Consider the following 12,794-nt stretch of genomic DNA (forward strand, 5'->3'; position numbering starts at 1 on the left):
CTGCCCCTCCGAGGAGACCGCAGGCCCGTCGAGCCAAGTTCACTGGTGGAGTCAGCGAGGAAAAAGCTTCTGCAAGGGCTCCCTTTTGGGGTCTCGAGAAGGGGTACCGCAGGGTGCAGGCGCGGGGGTAAGGTTTCAACGGCAAGGCGACAAGTCAGGCAGCTGGCCCAAGCGGGCAGCGGGGAATCCTAGGTGCACACAGCCTTTTTATTTTTATTTTTTACTTTTGGGGAGGGAGGAATAGCGGAGTGAGAAACCAACGATGAAGGAGTGCGAACGGGGGTCGGAACTGGCCTCCCGTCGTTCCCGGGGGCCCACAGCCGGCCATCTGAGGACCCAAGAGGAAGGTGTCCCGGATCCGCGTCCGGTAGGCCCGCAGCTTCGGGGAGGAGCCGTTGGCCAGGCGGAGGGGAAGGGCCTTACCGCTTGAAATCCCGCATGAGCCTCCTCCGGGCGGGGGTCGACATGCTCCACAGCTGCCCCGCGGTCCGTCTGAAAGAAAAGAGTCCCGCGCAGCCCCCCCACCCCCCGGCGCGGCGGTCGAATCACTGCGGGTCACCGCCACGGAGGCTGCACAAACAACCCCGCAATGACGTCTCCCTCCGCCGCCTCCAGATCCCTCCGCCCTCCGCCAGTACCACGGCACGAGGGGGGGAGGGAAGGGGGAGGGGCACGGGTGAGAGCTCCTGGGGTAGCTTTTCAACAAGGTCCTGCCATTCGTGCTCCCTGAACTAATTGGAAAATGAGTATTCTCTGTGTTCAGACTAGATATTGTGGGTTAGGAGACAACAAAGCCGAAACACCACCCAGATGCATTCCCTTTCACTAGGTTAGGTCCGACCGAGTAGGGAGAGGGGGACGCAAGCGGGTTGGAGATTTCAGGCGAAGGAGGTGGGATGACGTAAGGTCACGTGATCTACCGGCGGCGATGTCAACAATCCACCCCTGAGGGGGAGGTGGCGAAGTATCCAGAACCACGTGCCCCTATGACGTGATTAGAACTGGTAAAGCCAGAGCTACGCTGCACCTGAGTCTCGGCCAGGTATTTGAAGCAGGTAGTTAAACTGACCGGATGGGCATACACCTGTATTAGTTTTCCAAACATTTGGTCCCATGAACAGGGAGGGCAATGGGAGAGGAAGAGGTTCTGGGCAGCGAAGTATGTTTTGCCTACGTCTCTTTAACACAGAGCTAAAAATAATTTGGAATTGTAATCTCCTTTGGTTGGTTCAAAAGCTTATCAAATCTAGTACATAAAGTGATGGGACCACCATTTTTTAATTTTATTTTTATTGCGGTATTGAATGCTGAGACCCATACAAAGTAAAATCCCCTGAATACAAAGTAAAATCTTCCTTAGGGGCACCAAATTGCCTGTGTGTGCATTGCAGTGGGGTTTCCAGGGTTGGAAATTATGGGCAAAGGTAAAAAAATGGTGTAGATTCAGATCTGGGGAACAGATCATGGCGACATGGATAGGGATTTTATATCTAGCCTAGATAACTCATTTCAGGTCTTCCACACTAGCTTTTTTGATGCAGGTGCACCAGAAATGCTCCCCACAGCTTCAGGGAGGGCGGGGGAAGGGTGGGAGAGCAGCTCAAAGTTACTGAGCCTTGTAGAGGACCCTGAACTTTTTCATATATATTAGGGTAATTCTTCAGCCCAAACCAGAATGAGAGGATAGGATGAGGTCCTTCGCATTGCCCCCAACTGCCCATAGTTCAATGGAACTAGAGAGGGTTAACTTTCCCCACTTTCCTAGTATCTCCTGGACAAAAAAAGGAGGCACATACTAAAACCGACAAACTTAGGGGAGGCCTGCATGGAAAGCTTTACAAGCTCAGAGACCTAAAGTAGCCATATAGGATGGTCTGAAATGAAAACTTCCTAACTAAAAGGGAGTCATGGAAGGTAGTCATGTCCTATTGTCTTTTTGCATCTATGATAACATACCTTTGTTATGTCAGAGTAATCCTCTTTTTTCCAGACCCCTGGGGCATAATCTCGCACCAGAACTTGAGACCACTGAACCCCTGTTGTTATCTTTTCTCCACATACCATGATAAGTGTTCATTATCCTGAACCCACCAATGTAAAAGAAGTATTTGAGTCTCTGGTATACTTTTTATCCAATTTCAGAGATTTCCTCGATCTGAGTTCCACCATCTCCCTAATCATTGGATTTCATATAACCCCCTTACATCTTCTCCTTTGATTCTGATGTATAAAATAAATGCTAAAACTGCCATTTTTTTTTCGGGAGCACTTTCTCAATCTGATAAGAGATTTTGTTTCCTGGCAATTGTCGGTTTGGCTCAAGTAAATTCATAAAAATTCTATACAGGTTTGGATGTTTCTTATGTCAACACTCCCTTTTTTCAAACCCTGACTATCTCTTGCTTTTAGTAACTGCCTTTGTGATCAAGTTAGCCAGACCTAACTTTTGATAGGTCCTGCTGTGCATTCACAAACGTGATTCTCTAAATCAAAAGCTGAATATCCTTATTTTTACTTTTTTGCCTTCCTGTCATAGCAATCCTAATCCTCCCAATACCAAGGATGAAGACACACTGGTAGGGTTACATGAAATGAAATACTACAGAGAAACTTCAAAAAAAAAAAGAGTCTGTTAGGTCATTTATCTAGCCATTTGTCAACATAAGAAACATTCAAACGTGTGAAGAATTTTTGTGAATTTATTTGAGCCAAACTGTCAACAATTGCCAGAAAACAAAATCTTGAATCTGGTTATCTGGAATTTTCTGTCAAGGCTGCTTCTGGCGGAGGTTGAAACTGCAATTAGATAAGGTATTAAATCTAGGTTTGGTATCATGGGCTTTTAGCACAAGTAATAGCATTTGGGGCCTGTGGTTCACAGTAGATAGTTTCTTTTTTAACTTATCTTTATTGTTGAAAGTATTACAGATGTCCTCATTTTTCCCCCCATTGACCCTCTCCATCCCACTCCTGCCAGTCTCCTCAAGCATTCACTGCACTGTTGCCTGTGTCCATGGTTATGCATATATGCATATAAGTTCTTCGTTTAATCTCTTCTGCCCCCCTTCCCTTTAAAAGTTATAATTTTATACTGTAGTGATTCTGTAGCTCTAGATTGTGAGATCATGAGGGCAAGAACTCTGATTCATGCTTTGTCCCTTGCAATTATTTAGTCCACAACAAATATTTAATAAATATACTTATGAAGTCTGAGCCCACTATGACATTCTTATTCATAGATACGAAGTATTTTATAACAGGGCTCAATAACTTTCTTTTTTTGGTTATTCCTCACCCAACGCTATTTTTTCTATTGATTTTTAGAGAGAGTGGAAGAGAGGAGGGGAGAAGAAAGAAACACATCAATGTGAGACATAGATTGGTTACCTCCCTTGCACCAGGTCCCAGGATCGAACCTGCAACCCAGGTATGTGCCCTTGATTGGGAGTCAAACCCAAGACACTTCTGGGCTGACGCTTTAACCAGAGCCACACTGAATAACTTTTTAAATGGAAGAAATTCTCAATATTTTGGTAGTGATAAACAAAAACTATCAGGGGCAGAAATATTAATCATGCTGTTAACCATGATTGTTCTATTCTGATTGGAGAAAGCACATTCTAAATGGCTGAGAGTTGTACACCCTGGGACATGGGAGTTAACCTGGGAATGCGGTCCATTCATCAAAGAATTAACAACCGAGTTGAAACAGTAGAGTCCACCCTTCCAAACCCCCGAATTTGCCTGTAACTAGTAATCATTATACCCATTCTTATTCCTTTTGCCTACTTCCCCATGCCTCTAACTCCTTTTGCCCACTTTCCCATGTAATTTTTGTCCTTCTAACCAACAAAAGCAGAGCAGATTTTCATGGATGACCTGCTGCTCTCCCATACTGTGGCATTATTAGAATAAACACTCATATGATTCAACTCAGTCTCTGCTTAATTGGATCAAGTAGTGATAGGCAGCCCGGATCCATCAGTCCCAGCCCAGATCCATTGGTTGTCCAGTTTCAAAACCATGACCATTACCTGACCGGCATGCTCAGTGGTTGGATGTTGACCTATGAACCAGGAGGTCACTGTTCGATTCCCAGTCAGGGCACATGCCGGGTTGCAGTCTCAATCCCCAGTGGGGGATGTGCAGGAGGCAGCTGATCAGTGATTCTCTCTCATAATTGATGTTTCTCTCTCTCTCCCTCTTCCTCTCTGAAATCAATAAAAAATATATTAAAAGAAAAAGACAACCTTGACCACCTCTCCCTCCCCTCCCACTCCTCTCTCAATATAAATTTGAGCAAAATTGAAACATTTCAGGGATGTTAAAAATACCAATTCTTTTACCCTTTCTCATTTAAATTAGGATCTCTGGGGTGGAACCTTTTTAAAAGCTCACCAGATATAATTTCAATATGCATGGTGGGTGGGACCAACTGGACTAGAATTTACGGGATAATGGTATTTCCTCATTTAGGGAAACAGTGAGATTTGGCCCTTTAACATTTAAATTTACTTTTACAGACAAAAATAAATGAAATCCTTAAGAAAGAGGGCACTTGCTCCAGTGATATCCTTGTTATTCACTGGAGGCTGTAAGGCCAGCAGGACCTCATTCTAGTATTAAGCAATTAAATAACAGCTTTCCCCCCTATACCCTTGTGTGTTTGTTAATCCATGTGTGGTAGAACCCGTTGAAATACTTGCTTCCCCCCAAAAGGAAGTTTTCCAGTTTGGACACACAGTTTTCTTAAAAAGGATTACTATGAGCTTGAAAAAAATTTTTTAAGCGTATTGCAGAAATGTTCTTGATGTAAGAAGCGTCTTCTCTCCATTTTAAGGATGAAATGTGGACAGCTGAACTCAAACTCGTCTATGGAGTATTTACATAACTAGGTAACTTAGAAAACTACAATCACAACAGAGTTGCTCGGAAGTCTCCTTTTACAAGAAATCTCTACTATTTAATGACACCTGCCGTCCTTTTAGGACCCAGCGGAAGCGCAGGTGTTCTCTAGGCTGGGGACAGACGCGAGGCCGGCGGGACAAGCCTCCGCCGCGGTTCCTCTCTCCTAGAGTACTTGCAGTCCCTCGCGCTGCCGTCTAAATTGCTGATGCACCCCCTTCCCCATCTCCACTCTAAATCAGCTTTTCGAGGAGAACCCAATCTGATCGTTGGCAACCACTGATCCCCACCTCCACCTCTAAACGATCTTCCGTTTAGAGCACACCGGGAACTAGTCTTTTCCAATACTTCTCATTTTCCTTCCGGGTCAGGCCAGTCCGGCCTGTGTTCCGGTCTTGCGCACTAGGTTCCGAGCGCGAGGCCGGCGGCACCGTTGCCATGGTAGCGGGTGGTGGGGAGCTAGTGAGACCCGCGGCCAAAATAGAACTGGGACTACGCGGGGCCGGACCTTCGGGACCACAGAATGGGCTGAGGCGGTGGCGGCTGCCCGGACGAGGTCGTCCGCCGGGCGTAGGGTGCGACACTGACCCGGGACCCTAAGCTATCTGCTTTGAGGAGTGGGCTGGACCGAGGTTTTCTTGGGTCCCGGGGACTGACCTGCGGGCCACTGCAGTATTGCGGAACCTCTTATTTGACCGGCATGACCGGAAGTGTGAGGATAACCCTCCGCCCCGTGGATTGTGACGTGTAGTGAAGGAAGCTTAATACTTAGTGTAGATGGGAATAACCGAGGCAGCGGGAGGCTCCCGATGTTCTCCGAAGGCTGGAGCCCCACAAGTACACCTTACTGTCGGGCTAGAAGTTTCCAAAGACAAACGGTGCCTGTGGAAAAGATTCCTATTTTTTTTTCTATGTTTCTGTATTTTAGTATGGGTTTATTGTGGAACTGCATTATCCAGCTTTCAATAAATAAAATAAAAATGTTTAACATTTTCTTTATTTCTGTGAAGAAGCAGGGCTTAAGAATGGAGATGTATGAAACTCTTGGAAAAGTGGGAGAAGGAAGTTATGGAACAGTCATGAAGTGTAAACATAAGGATACCGGGCAGATAGTGGCCATTAAGATATTTTATGAGACACCAGAAAAATCTGTCAACAAAATTGCAACGAGAGAAATAAAGTTTCTAAAGGTTAGCTTCTTTGGCCTTAATTGCTCTTTAAGTTGAGAGAGAAATAGTTATGGAAACAAATTATATAAGGAGTTTTTCAGTTAACACATGTATTAAGACAGGTAATAGAAAAACAAGTGTGATACCCTACCTAAATGTCTTACATTTTGTAATTTTATAGTGATACAAGATATATGTGCTTATGGATAATATAACAAAAGTTATAATTTGAACTAAATTTTTATCTTCTAGAATTTCACTGATTATTGTGAAATAATTATTCTGAAATATAAAAATGTGTACTTTGTGCAAGACATTGTGCCAGATGCTGAGACTATAATGAGGTAAAAGACAGTACCTGCTCTTCAGGCCCTTTATTATTCAATCAGAGAGACAGGAGGACATATAATACTGAATAAAAAGTGGCTCATAAGAAGTGCCAAGTGATTAACACAAAGTCCTGTTGGGTAGTGAAGGTTTCTTGGAAGAATTGGGACATGACTCTGGCTTTAAATGATGTGTAGGATTTATGTAAGAAGGAGAGACTGTTGTATAATAGGTTAGTGGAACAGCATAAGCTCAGAGTGGCTAAAGCAGGACAAAGATAAAGAGCACAGTGGAACTCTAGCCGGTTTGGCTCAGCGGGTTGAGCCTGAAGACTGAAGGGTCCCAGGTTCGATTCTGGTCAGGGCATGTACCTCGGTTGTAGCCTCCTGGTCCTGGTTGGGGGCATGTGGGAGGCAACCAATTGATGTGTCTCTCTTACATTGGTGTTTCTCTCTCCCTCTCCCTTCCACTCTCTCTAAAAATCAATGGAAAAAATATCCTCGGGTGAGGATTAAAAAAAAAAAGGAGCAGAGTGGAAAGTACAAAGAGCAAAGGTATTTGCCTGTAGAATTTCCTGTGCCAAAATAGAGATAGAATTAGAAAGGTAAATTGGACGTAGGATTTTAAGTCTTTTTTTTTAAACACATGTATTTTTATTGATTTCAGAGAGGAAGGGAGAGGGAGAGAGAGAAACATCAATGATGAGAATCATTGATTGCCTGCTTGCCCCCTACTGGGGATTGAGCCCAAAACCCTGGGCATGTGCCCTTGACCAGAATCGAACCTGGGACCCTTTAGTCTGCAGGCCAATGCTCTGTCCACTGAGCCAAACCAACCAGAGCAGTTTTTAAATCTTGTCTTTTGGGCTAAGGAGTTAAAATTTGGATTTGTTAGAGGACGAAGGTTTTGAATTCAGAATAAAGAAACTCTATAAATACAAATGTGGCACTATTTTTTAGAAAAGATTGGAGGACTCCAAGAGTAACAATAGGGAGTCCTGTTAGGGAATTTAATTCAGGAATACTGGTAAATGTCACGAGGAACCCTACTGGATTGTGACAATTTGAATGGAAAATAAAGTTAAAACATGATATGTTGCAAAAGAAGACACAAAGATTTCTTTGAGGCTCAGTGAGTACTATCATGGAAGTTTGAAATACCCCAAGAGGCATAGTTTGGGAACTAGTTCAGTTTTAGTAATGTTGAATTTGTCCTTTTTTAAAAATATATATATATTTTATTGATTTTTTACAGAGCGGAAGGGAGAGGGATAGAGAGTTAGAAACATCGATCAGCTACCTCCTGCACACTCCCTAGTGGGGATGTGCCCACAACCAAGGTACATGCCCTTGACTGATTGGGTCAGTGGAGAGAGCAGCAGCCTGCAGACTGAAGGGTCCTGGGTTCGATTCCAGTCAAGGGCACATTCCTCAGTTGCAGATTTGATCCATACGGGGCACTTTCGGGAGGCAACCAATCTATATGTCTCTCTCATATTGATGTTTCTCTTTTCTCTGTCTCTCCCCATCCCTTCCACTCTCTCTTAAAAATCAATGGGAAAAATATCCTCAGGTGAAAAAACAAAGAAATGTTGAATTTGAGGTGACAGGAGTACCTTTAAGTAAAGAGGGCCAGCGGGCTCTTAGAGACGGGGAACAGTATCAGGAGAGATGAGGGCAGAAGATAGGATTTTGTGTAGGTGTGACAGGTCAGCCTAGGGGAAAGTGCTCCTGGGTGTAAAGAAAGGGGCATTAAGACCCCTTGGTGACTGAGTACAAAACTAGTGATTTAAGTATATATGTACTTTATAAATTGGAATTTATCTAGATGCTTTAAGGTTATGGCTTTGACAATGTAGTCTAGATGTTTTACTTAATGAAGAAAACAAAGTAATATTCTATTTCTTTGTAAGTGTATATTAGGTATGATGGATCAATTCAAAATTGAAGAAATATATTAGGTGTCTGTGTATTGTTGGAACTGCTCTATTTCTTGACAATGAAAAGGAAAGTTAAAGTCAGTAAAGATGTTATAATCTTGTGTAAGATACCAGTCCTTATTCTGATGGCCCAAAACATAATAATACTGTGAGGCAACTATTATACACTGGAAGTGAGTAATCTGATTAGAAGGCCTTTTCCTAGGTAATATCTTTCATTCTTTCTTCAACTCTATTGCATTTGAGCTGGTTATTTTTTTCTAAAAGTCAATTATGTATTGGCAAGAACACAGGGATGAATTTAAATGTTACAGCTATTACAACTATTATGCAAACTATTTTGAGACACCTTAATTATTCGTATTGGTTTATTTCTTATAGAATTTTTAGTTTAGTTCTACAAGAGAGATTTCTTGGATTGGATAACAATACTTAATTTAAAAAGATAGTCATAATGACTTAATTTGAACTAAATTTTTATCTTCTAGAATTTTACTAAATAAATGACAGTAATTAGTGCAAATATCTGTATAAAACTTGTCTAGTAATGAAGGAAAACAAACAACTTGAAAAGGGGTAATGGAGCATTTCTAGGGGTTTCATGATTTATTTGAGAGTGTACCCCTGGGGATCTTCCCTAATGATTATTAGCTCCCATTAACCCTTCACTGCTTTTCCCTTTAAAATAAAGACTGGATAGGAAACCCATAATTTTCCTTAGTTGAAAGATTAAAGTCCAAAAGCAGTCATTTTTTGTTTTGTTACTGCCTGCATGCTGTTGCTGCTGGCATCTTGCCCACCAGGGAAATTGGGAGCAAAAGTAGGAAAGGCATCTGGCATTATATTTTGACATGTTTTTCTATTAGTCATGTTTTAAGGACTGGTTTAGATATTAATACAGATAAGTAGAAAAATTGCTAATATCCCCTCAGAATAAAGGCAAATAATTTTCATAAAGTATAGTTTTCTAATGAATCTAATATTGAAAATATACCCCTTAGTTTTTAGCCAAATGAATAAGTATTTTTGGTAATTTGAAAAAGTTAAATATCTCAGAGTTTATTGTAATTAAATCAGTGTGTTACAAAATAGAATAAGTAGCATAAAATATTAAAATGTCATTTCTTTTCTAAGCTGATACATACCATTTTTGATATTTTAAAATTATATCAGTCTAAAAAGATGTCTTGTTGCTTAATAGAATAATAGACTATTATTTTATTCAAATAGAATAGCATAATGCTCTAGACTAGAACAAAAATGTACACACAAATAATTGTATATTTATGTAACGTCCTTCTGGCTATTTCACATATCTGAAAGTTTCTAGATATTCTAATACTCTTTTGTTACAGTGTGATGAATTTATAATGTCCTCCCCTGGAACAGACTTTACTCTCAAGAGTTTAGGATTAACCTCAAAGAATAATTTATATACATTCAGATCACATACTCAGTAGCATTGAACTCGGTGCTCATTTGAAAATATAAAGACCTTTTAAATTTCAGATGTTAAATTTAACCACAAATCAAGTTAAAAGATAGGAAGATATCTCTTAGCAGCATACCAAATTGCATTATAGTACATTAACTCTAAATTACTTAAATAAAAAACAAGCAAATGCTAACTTGAAGTAAAGCAATACGTTTCCCTTTGTTCTATAAATATTAATTATGAAATAGATTAACATTTTCTTAAAACAGGAATGTAAGCAAATCAGTTGAGAAATTTCTGTTGAAATGCATGGAGGAAAAGAAGCTGAGAATATTTCTGCTTCACTTTAAAATATAGTTGTTATATGTATAAATCATTGTGCATGAAATAATTTATTAAAAATCTGTTTCTTTGTCAATAGCAATTCCATCATGAAAACCTGGTCAATCTGATTGAAGTTTTTAGACAGAAAAAGAAAATTCATTTGGTATTTGAATTTATTGACCACACAGTATTAGATGAGTTACAACATTATTGTCATGGACTAGAGAGTAAACGACTTAGAAAATACCTCTTCCAAATCATTCGAGCAATTGAATATCTTCACAATAATAATGTAAGTGCTGCAGAATAAGCCAAACCATAGAATGTATATGAATGATAAATGCCCTTTAAATATTGTTCTGTTTTGACTGTTGAACCTCAGAGGGAAGGCAGGGGAGTGTGGGTAGGAAGAGATCAACTAATGAACTTGTATGAACATATGCATACCCGTGGACAAGGACACTGGGTGGTGAGAGCCTGGGGGAGGAGGGAGGACAGGAGCTGGCTGGAAGAGGTAGATGCGGGGGAAGGGAGGACCTATGTAATACTTTAAAGATTTTTTAAAATATATTTTATTGATTTTTTACAGAGAGGAGGGGAGAGGAATAGAGAGTTAGAAAAATTGATGAGAGAGAAACATCGACCAGCTGCCTCCTGCACATTCTCTACTGGGGATGTGCCTGTAACCAAGGTACATGCCCTTGACCTGAATCGAACCTGGGACCTCTTCAGTCCACAGACTGACGCTCTATCCACTGAGCCAAACCGGTTAGGACTAAAGATTTTTTTTTTTTTAAAAAATAAAAATAAAAAGCCATTGACAGACCCCCAAAATAAAATAAATATTGTTCTGTTTTTATGAAGTTGTTAAAATTATCTTTCTGTACAATATTGATATCCTGAAAAGGAGGTCACTACTTTATAACTTAGTTGCAGAACCAAGAAAACATAGTGAGCTTACAATATTTCTTATAGGGCAGACCAAGTATGGTATTAATAATTTGGTATAGAGGAATCAAAAGTCAATTGGAGCATCTTTTATTAGAGAAAGTACATTTTAAATTGTTGAAAGCTAGACTAGCTCAAATGAAGGGAGGTTTGAAGGTAGGAAGTGGAAACTTGGCGAGGGGAATGGCAAGTTCATGTGGATGCCTTTAGGGGAAGAAAGGAGAAATAAAGTAGCTAAGAGATATAGAGCCTTGCATAACTCCTGAAAAAATCAAGAAAGGAAAGATCAACTCTTCTGATTCTTAGTGCTGCCCTTAGCACTGCCTTAGCTCAAGTTATTAAGGAGATACTTTGTTCCCACTGTGAGCTCTGCTTTCCGGAAAGTTAGATTTGCATTCAGGAAATAACAGTAAAAGCTTCAAAAATAGTTTTATTAGTAAGTGATATAGGCATAGCATATATATATTCCATACTTTTTCAGATATCCTAATTTCTAATTTTCTGTCTTGCTAATAGTGTATCACATTTTACTGCTTTGAAAAATATGGTTGGGATAGCAACTGGAATTCAGATTGTGATTTCCTTTCCAGCTAGATCCATGGGGAGGCAGTATAATGCAAAAGTTAAAAGCACCAGTCTGTTATCAGTCTATCTTGGATTTTCACCCACCAGCTTATCTGTGGATAAACATAAAACTTGTGCAGCTCACAACTTGCACAATGAAAGGTGGCAGCCCCGTTACTCTGTGGGCCCAGAAATGTTATCTAACTTCACTGAGCTTCATTTTCTTTATCTGTGAAATGATACTATAGTATCTCACAGATTTTTTTGTAAAGATCAAATTAGGTAGTAGGTATAAAGTGTTTAGCACTGTATCAGAGTCAGGAATAGCCATGTTATCTGTAGTCCTATAGTGCCTTATAGACTTTAAAAATGTTTTTTGAAAAAGGAAAAAACCAATATGGGCTAGACTGAGAGTAGATGACTTTGAAGAAGAGCTAAAACTAATGTAAGTACAGTTTTGAACTGTAACTAAGATTTCACTTGAAAAGGGAATGTATTCAGATGGGGTGCCACTATAATAGAGGCACACCTAGGCCGGGGACTTCAGAGAGTGGCAATAGGTGCACTCACAGAGACCAGGCAAAGGGAGATAAGATTGCACAGGTGGCCAGGCAGGAGGTTTGCCAGAGCCTTGAAATTCATCCTGAGGAGTTGTGGAAGTGGAAATAGATGAATGTAGTTGTATAGATGGTACCTTTAAGATGGCTCTAACTTATTACCCTAGGTTAATTCTTTGGGCCATTTGTGGAGAGAGACGGAGGCAGAACAAGAGCCAACCCCAAACATAGCAATATATAACATAGCAATTAAGTTATATAAACAAAGATAGATCCCAGATTTTTGTCACTGAGATATTTTCACTTGTGCTATGATACTTTTCCAGTGATAGGAACATACTTCATTCAGTTGATAAAGTTTTAAAATGCCTTACTTGTTTTAGGCACTGTACTGGGCACTGGTAATATAGCTTAAACAAGACATATATCTTGCCCTCATGGAGCTTACAAGTCTGGTGGGAGTTACAAACAGGTAAATAGACAATTAATAATATAGCCTGACAAATACTGTAATGGGTATGTGCAGAATGATGTGAGAACAAATGGAAGGAACATCTACTACAAACATCACAAGTGCATAGATTAGACAAATCCTGGAAAATTGGGAAACTAATATTCTAGGGAAA

At 40.4% G+C, this 12,794-nt stretch overlaps 2 protein-coding genes across 2 annotated transcripts in view; one reads left to right on the top strand and one right to left on the bottom strand.

Moving 5' to 3' along the window:
* UBE2B (ubiquitin conjugating enzyme E2B) overlaps positions 1–605 on the bottom strand; it is a 15,302-nt gene extending 14,697 nt beyond the window's left edge. Inside the window, exon 1 of the mRNA XM_006753550.2 lies at positions 424–605. Within this exon, the coding sequence (XP_006753613.1) occupies positions 424–467 (44 nt within the window). The 5' untranslated portion in view covers positions 468–605. The remainder of the gene's footprint in view (positions 1–423) is intronic.
* Positions 606–4,826: 4,221 nt separating this feature from the next.
* CDKL3 (cyclin dependent kinase like 3) overlaps positions 4,827–12,794 on the top strand; it is a 40,418-nt gene continuing 32,450 nt past the window's right edge. The window contains exons 1-2 of the mRNA XM_015563574.1: positions 4,827–6,095; positions 10,197–10,391. Of these exons, the coding sequence (XP_015419060.1) occupies positions 5,715–6,095; positions 10,197–10,391 (576 nt within the window). The 5' untranslated portion in view covers positions 4,827–5,714. The remainder of the gene's footprint in view (positions 6,096–10,196; positions 10,392–12,794) is intronic.

Source organism: Myotis davidii, unplaced genomic scaffold (genome assembly GCF_000327345.1).
Source record: "Myotis davidii unplaced genomic scaffold, ASM32734v1 scaffold471, whole genome shotgun sequence".
Classification (NCBI taxonomy): Eukaryota; Metazoa; Chordata; class Mammalia; order Chiroptera; family Vespertilionidae; genus Myotis; species Myotis davidii.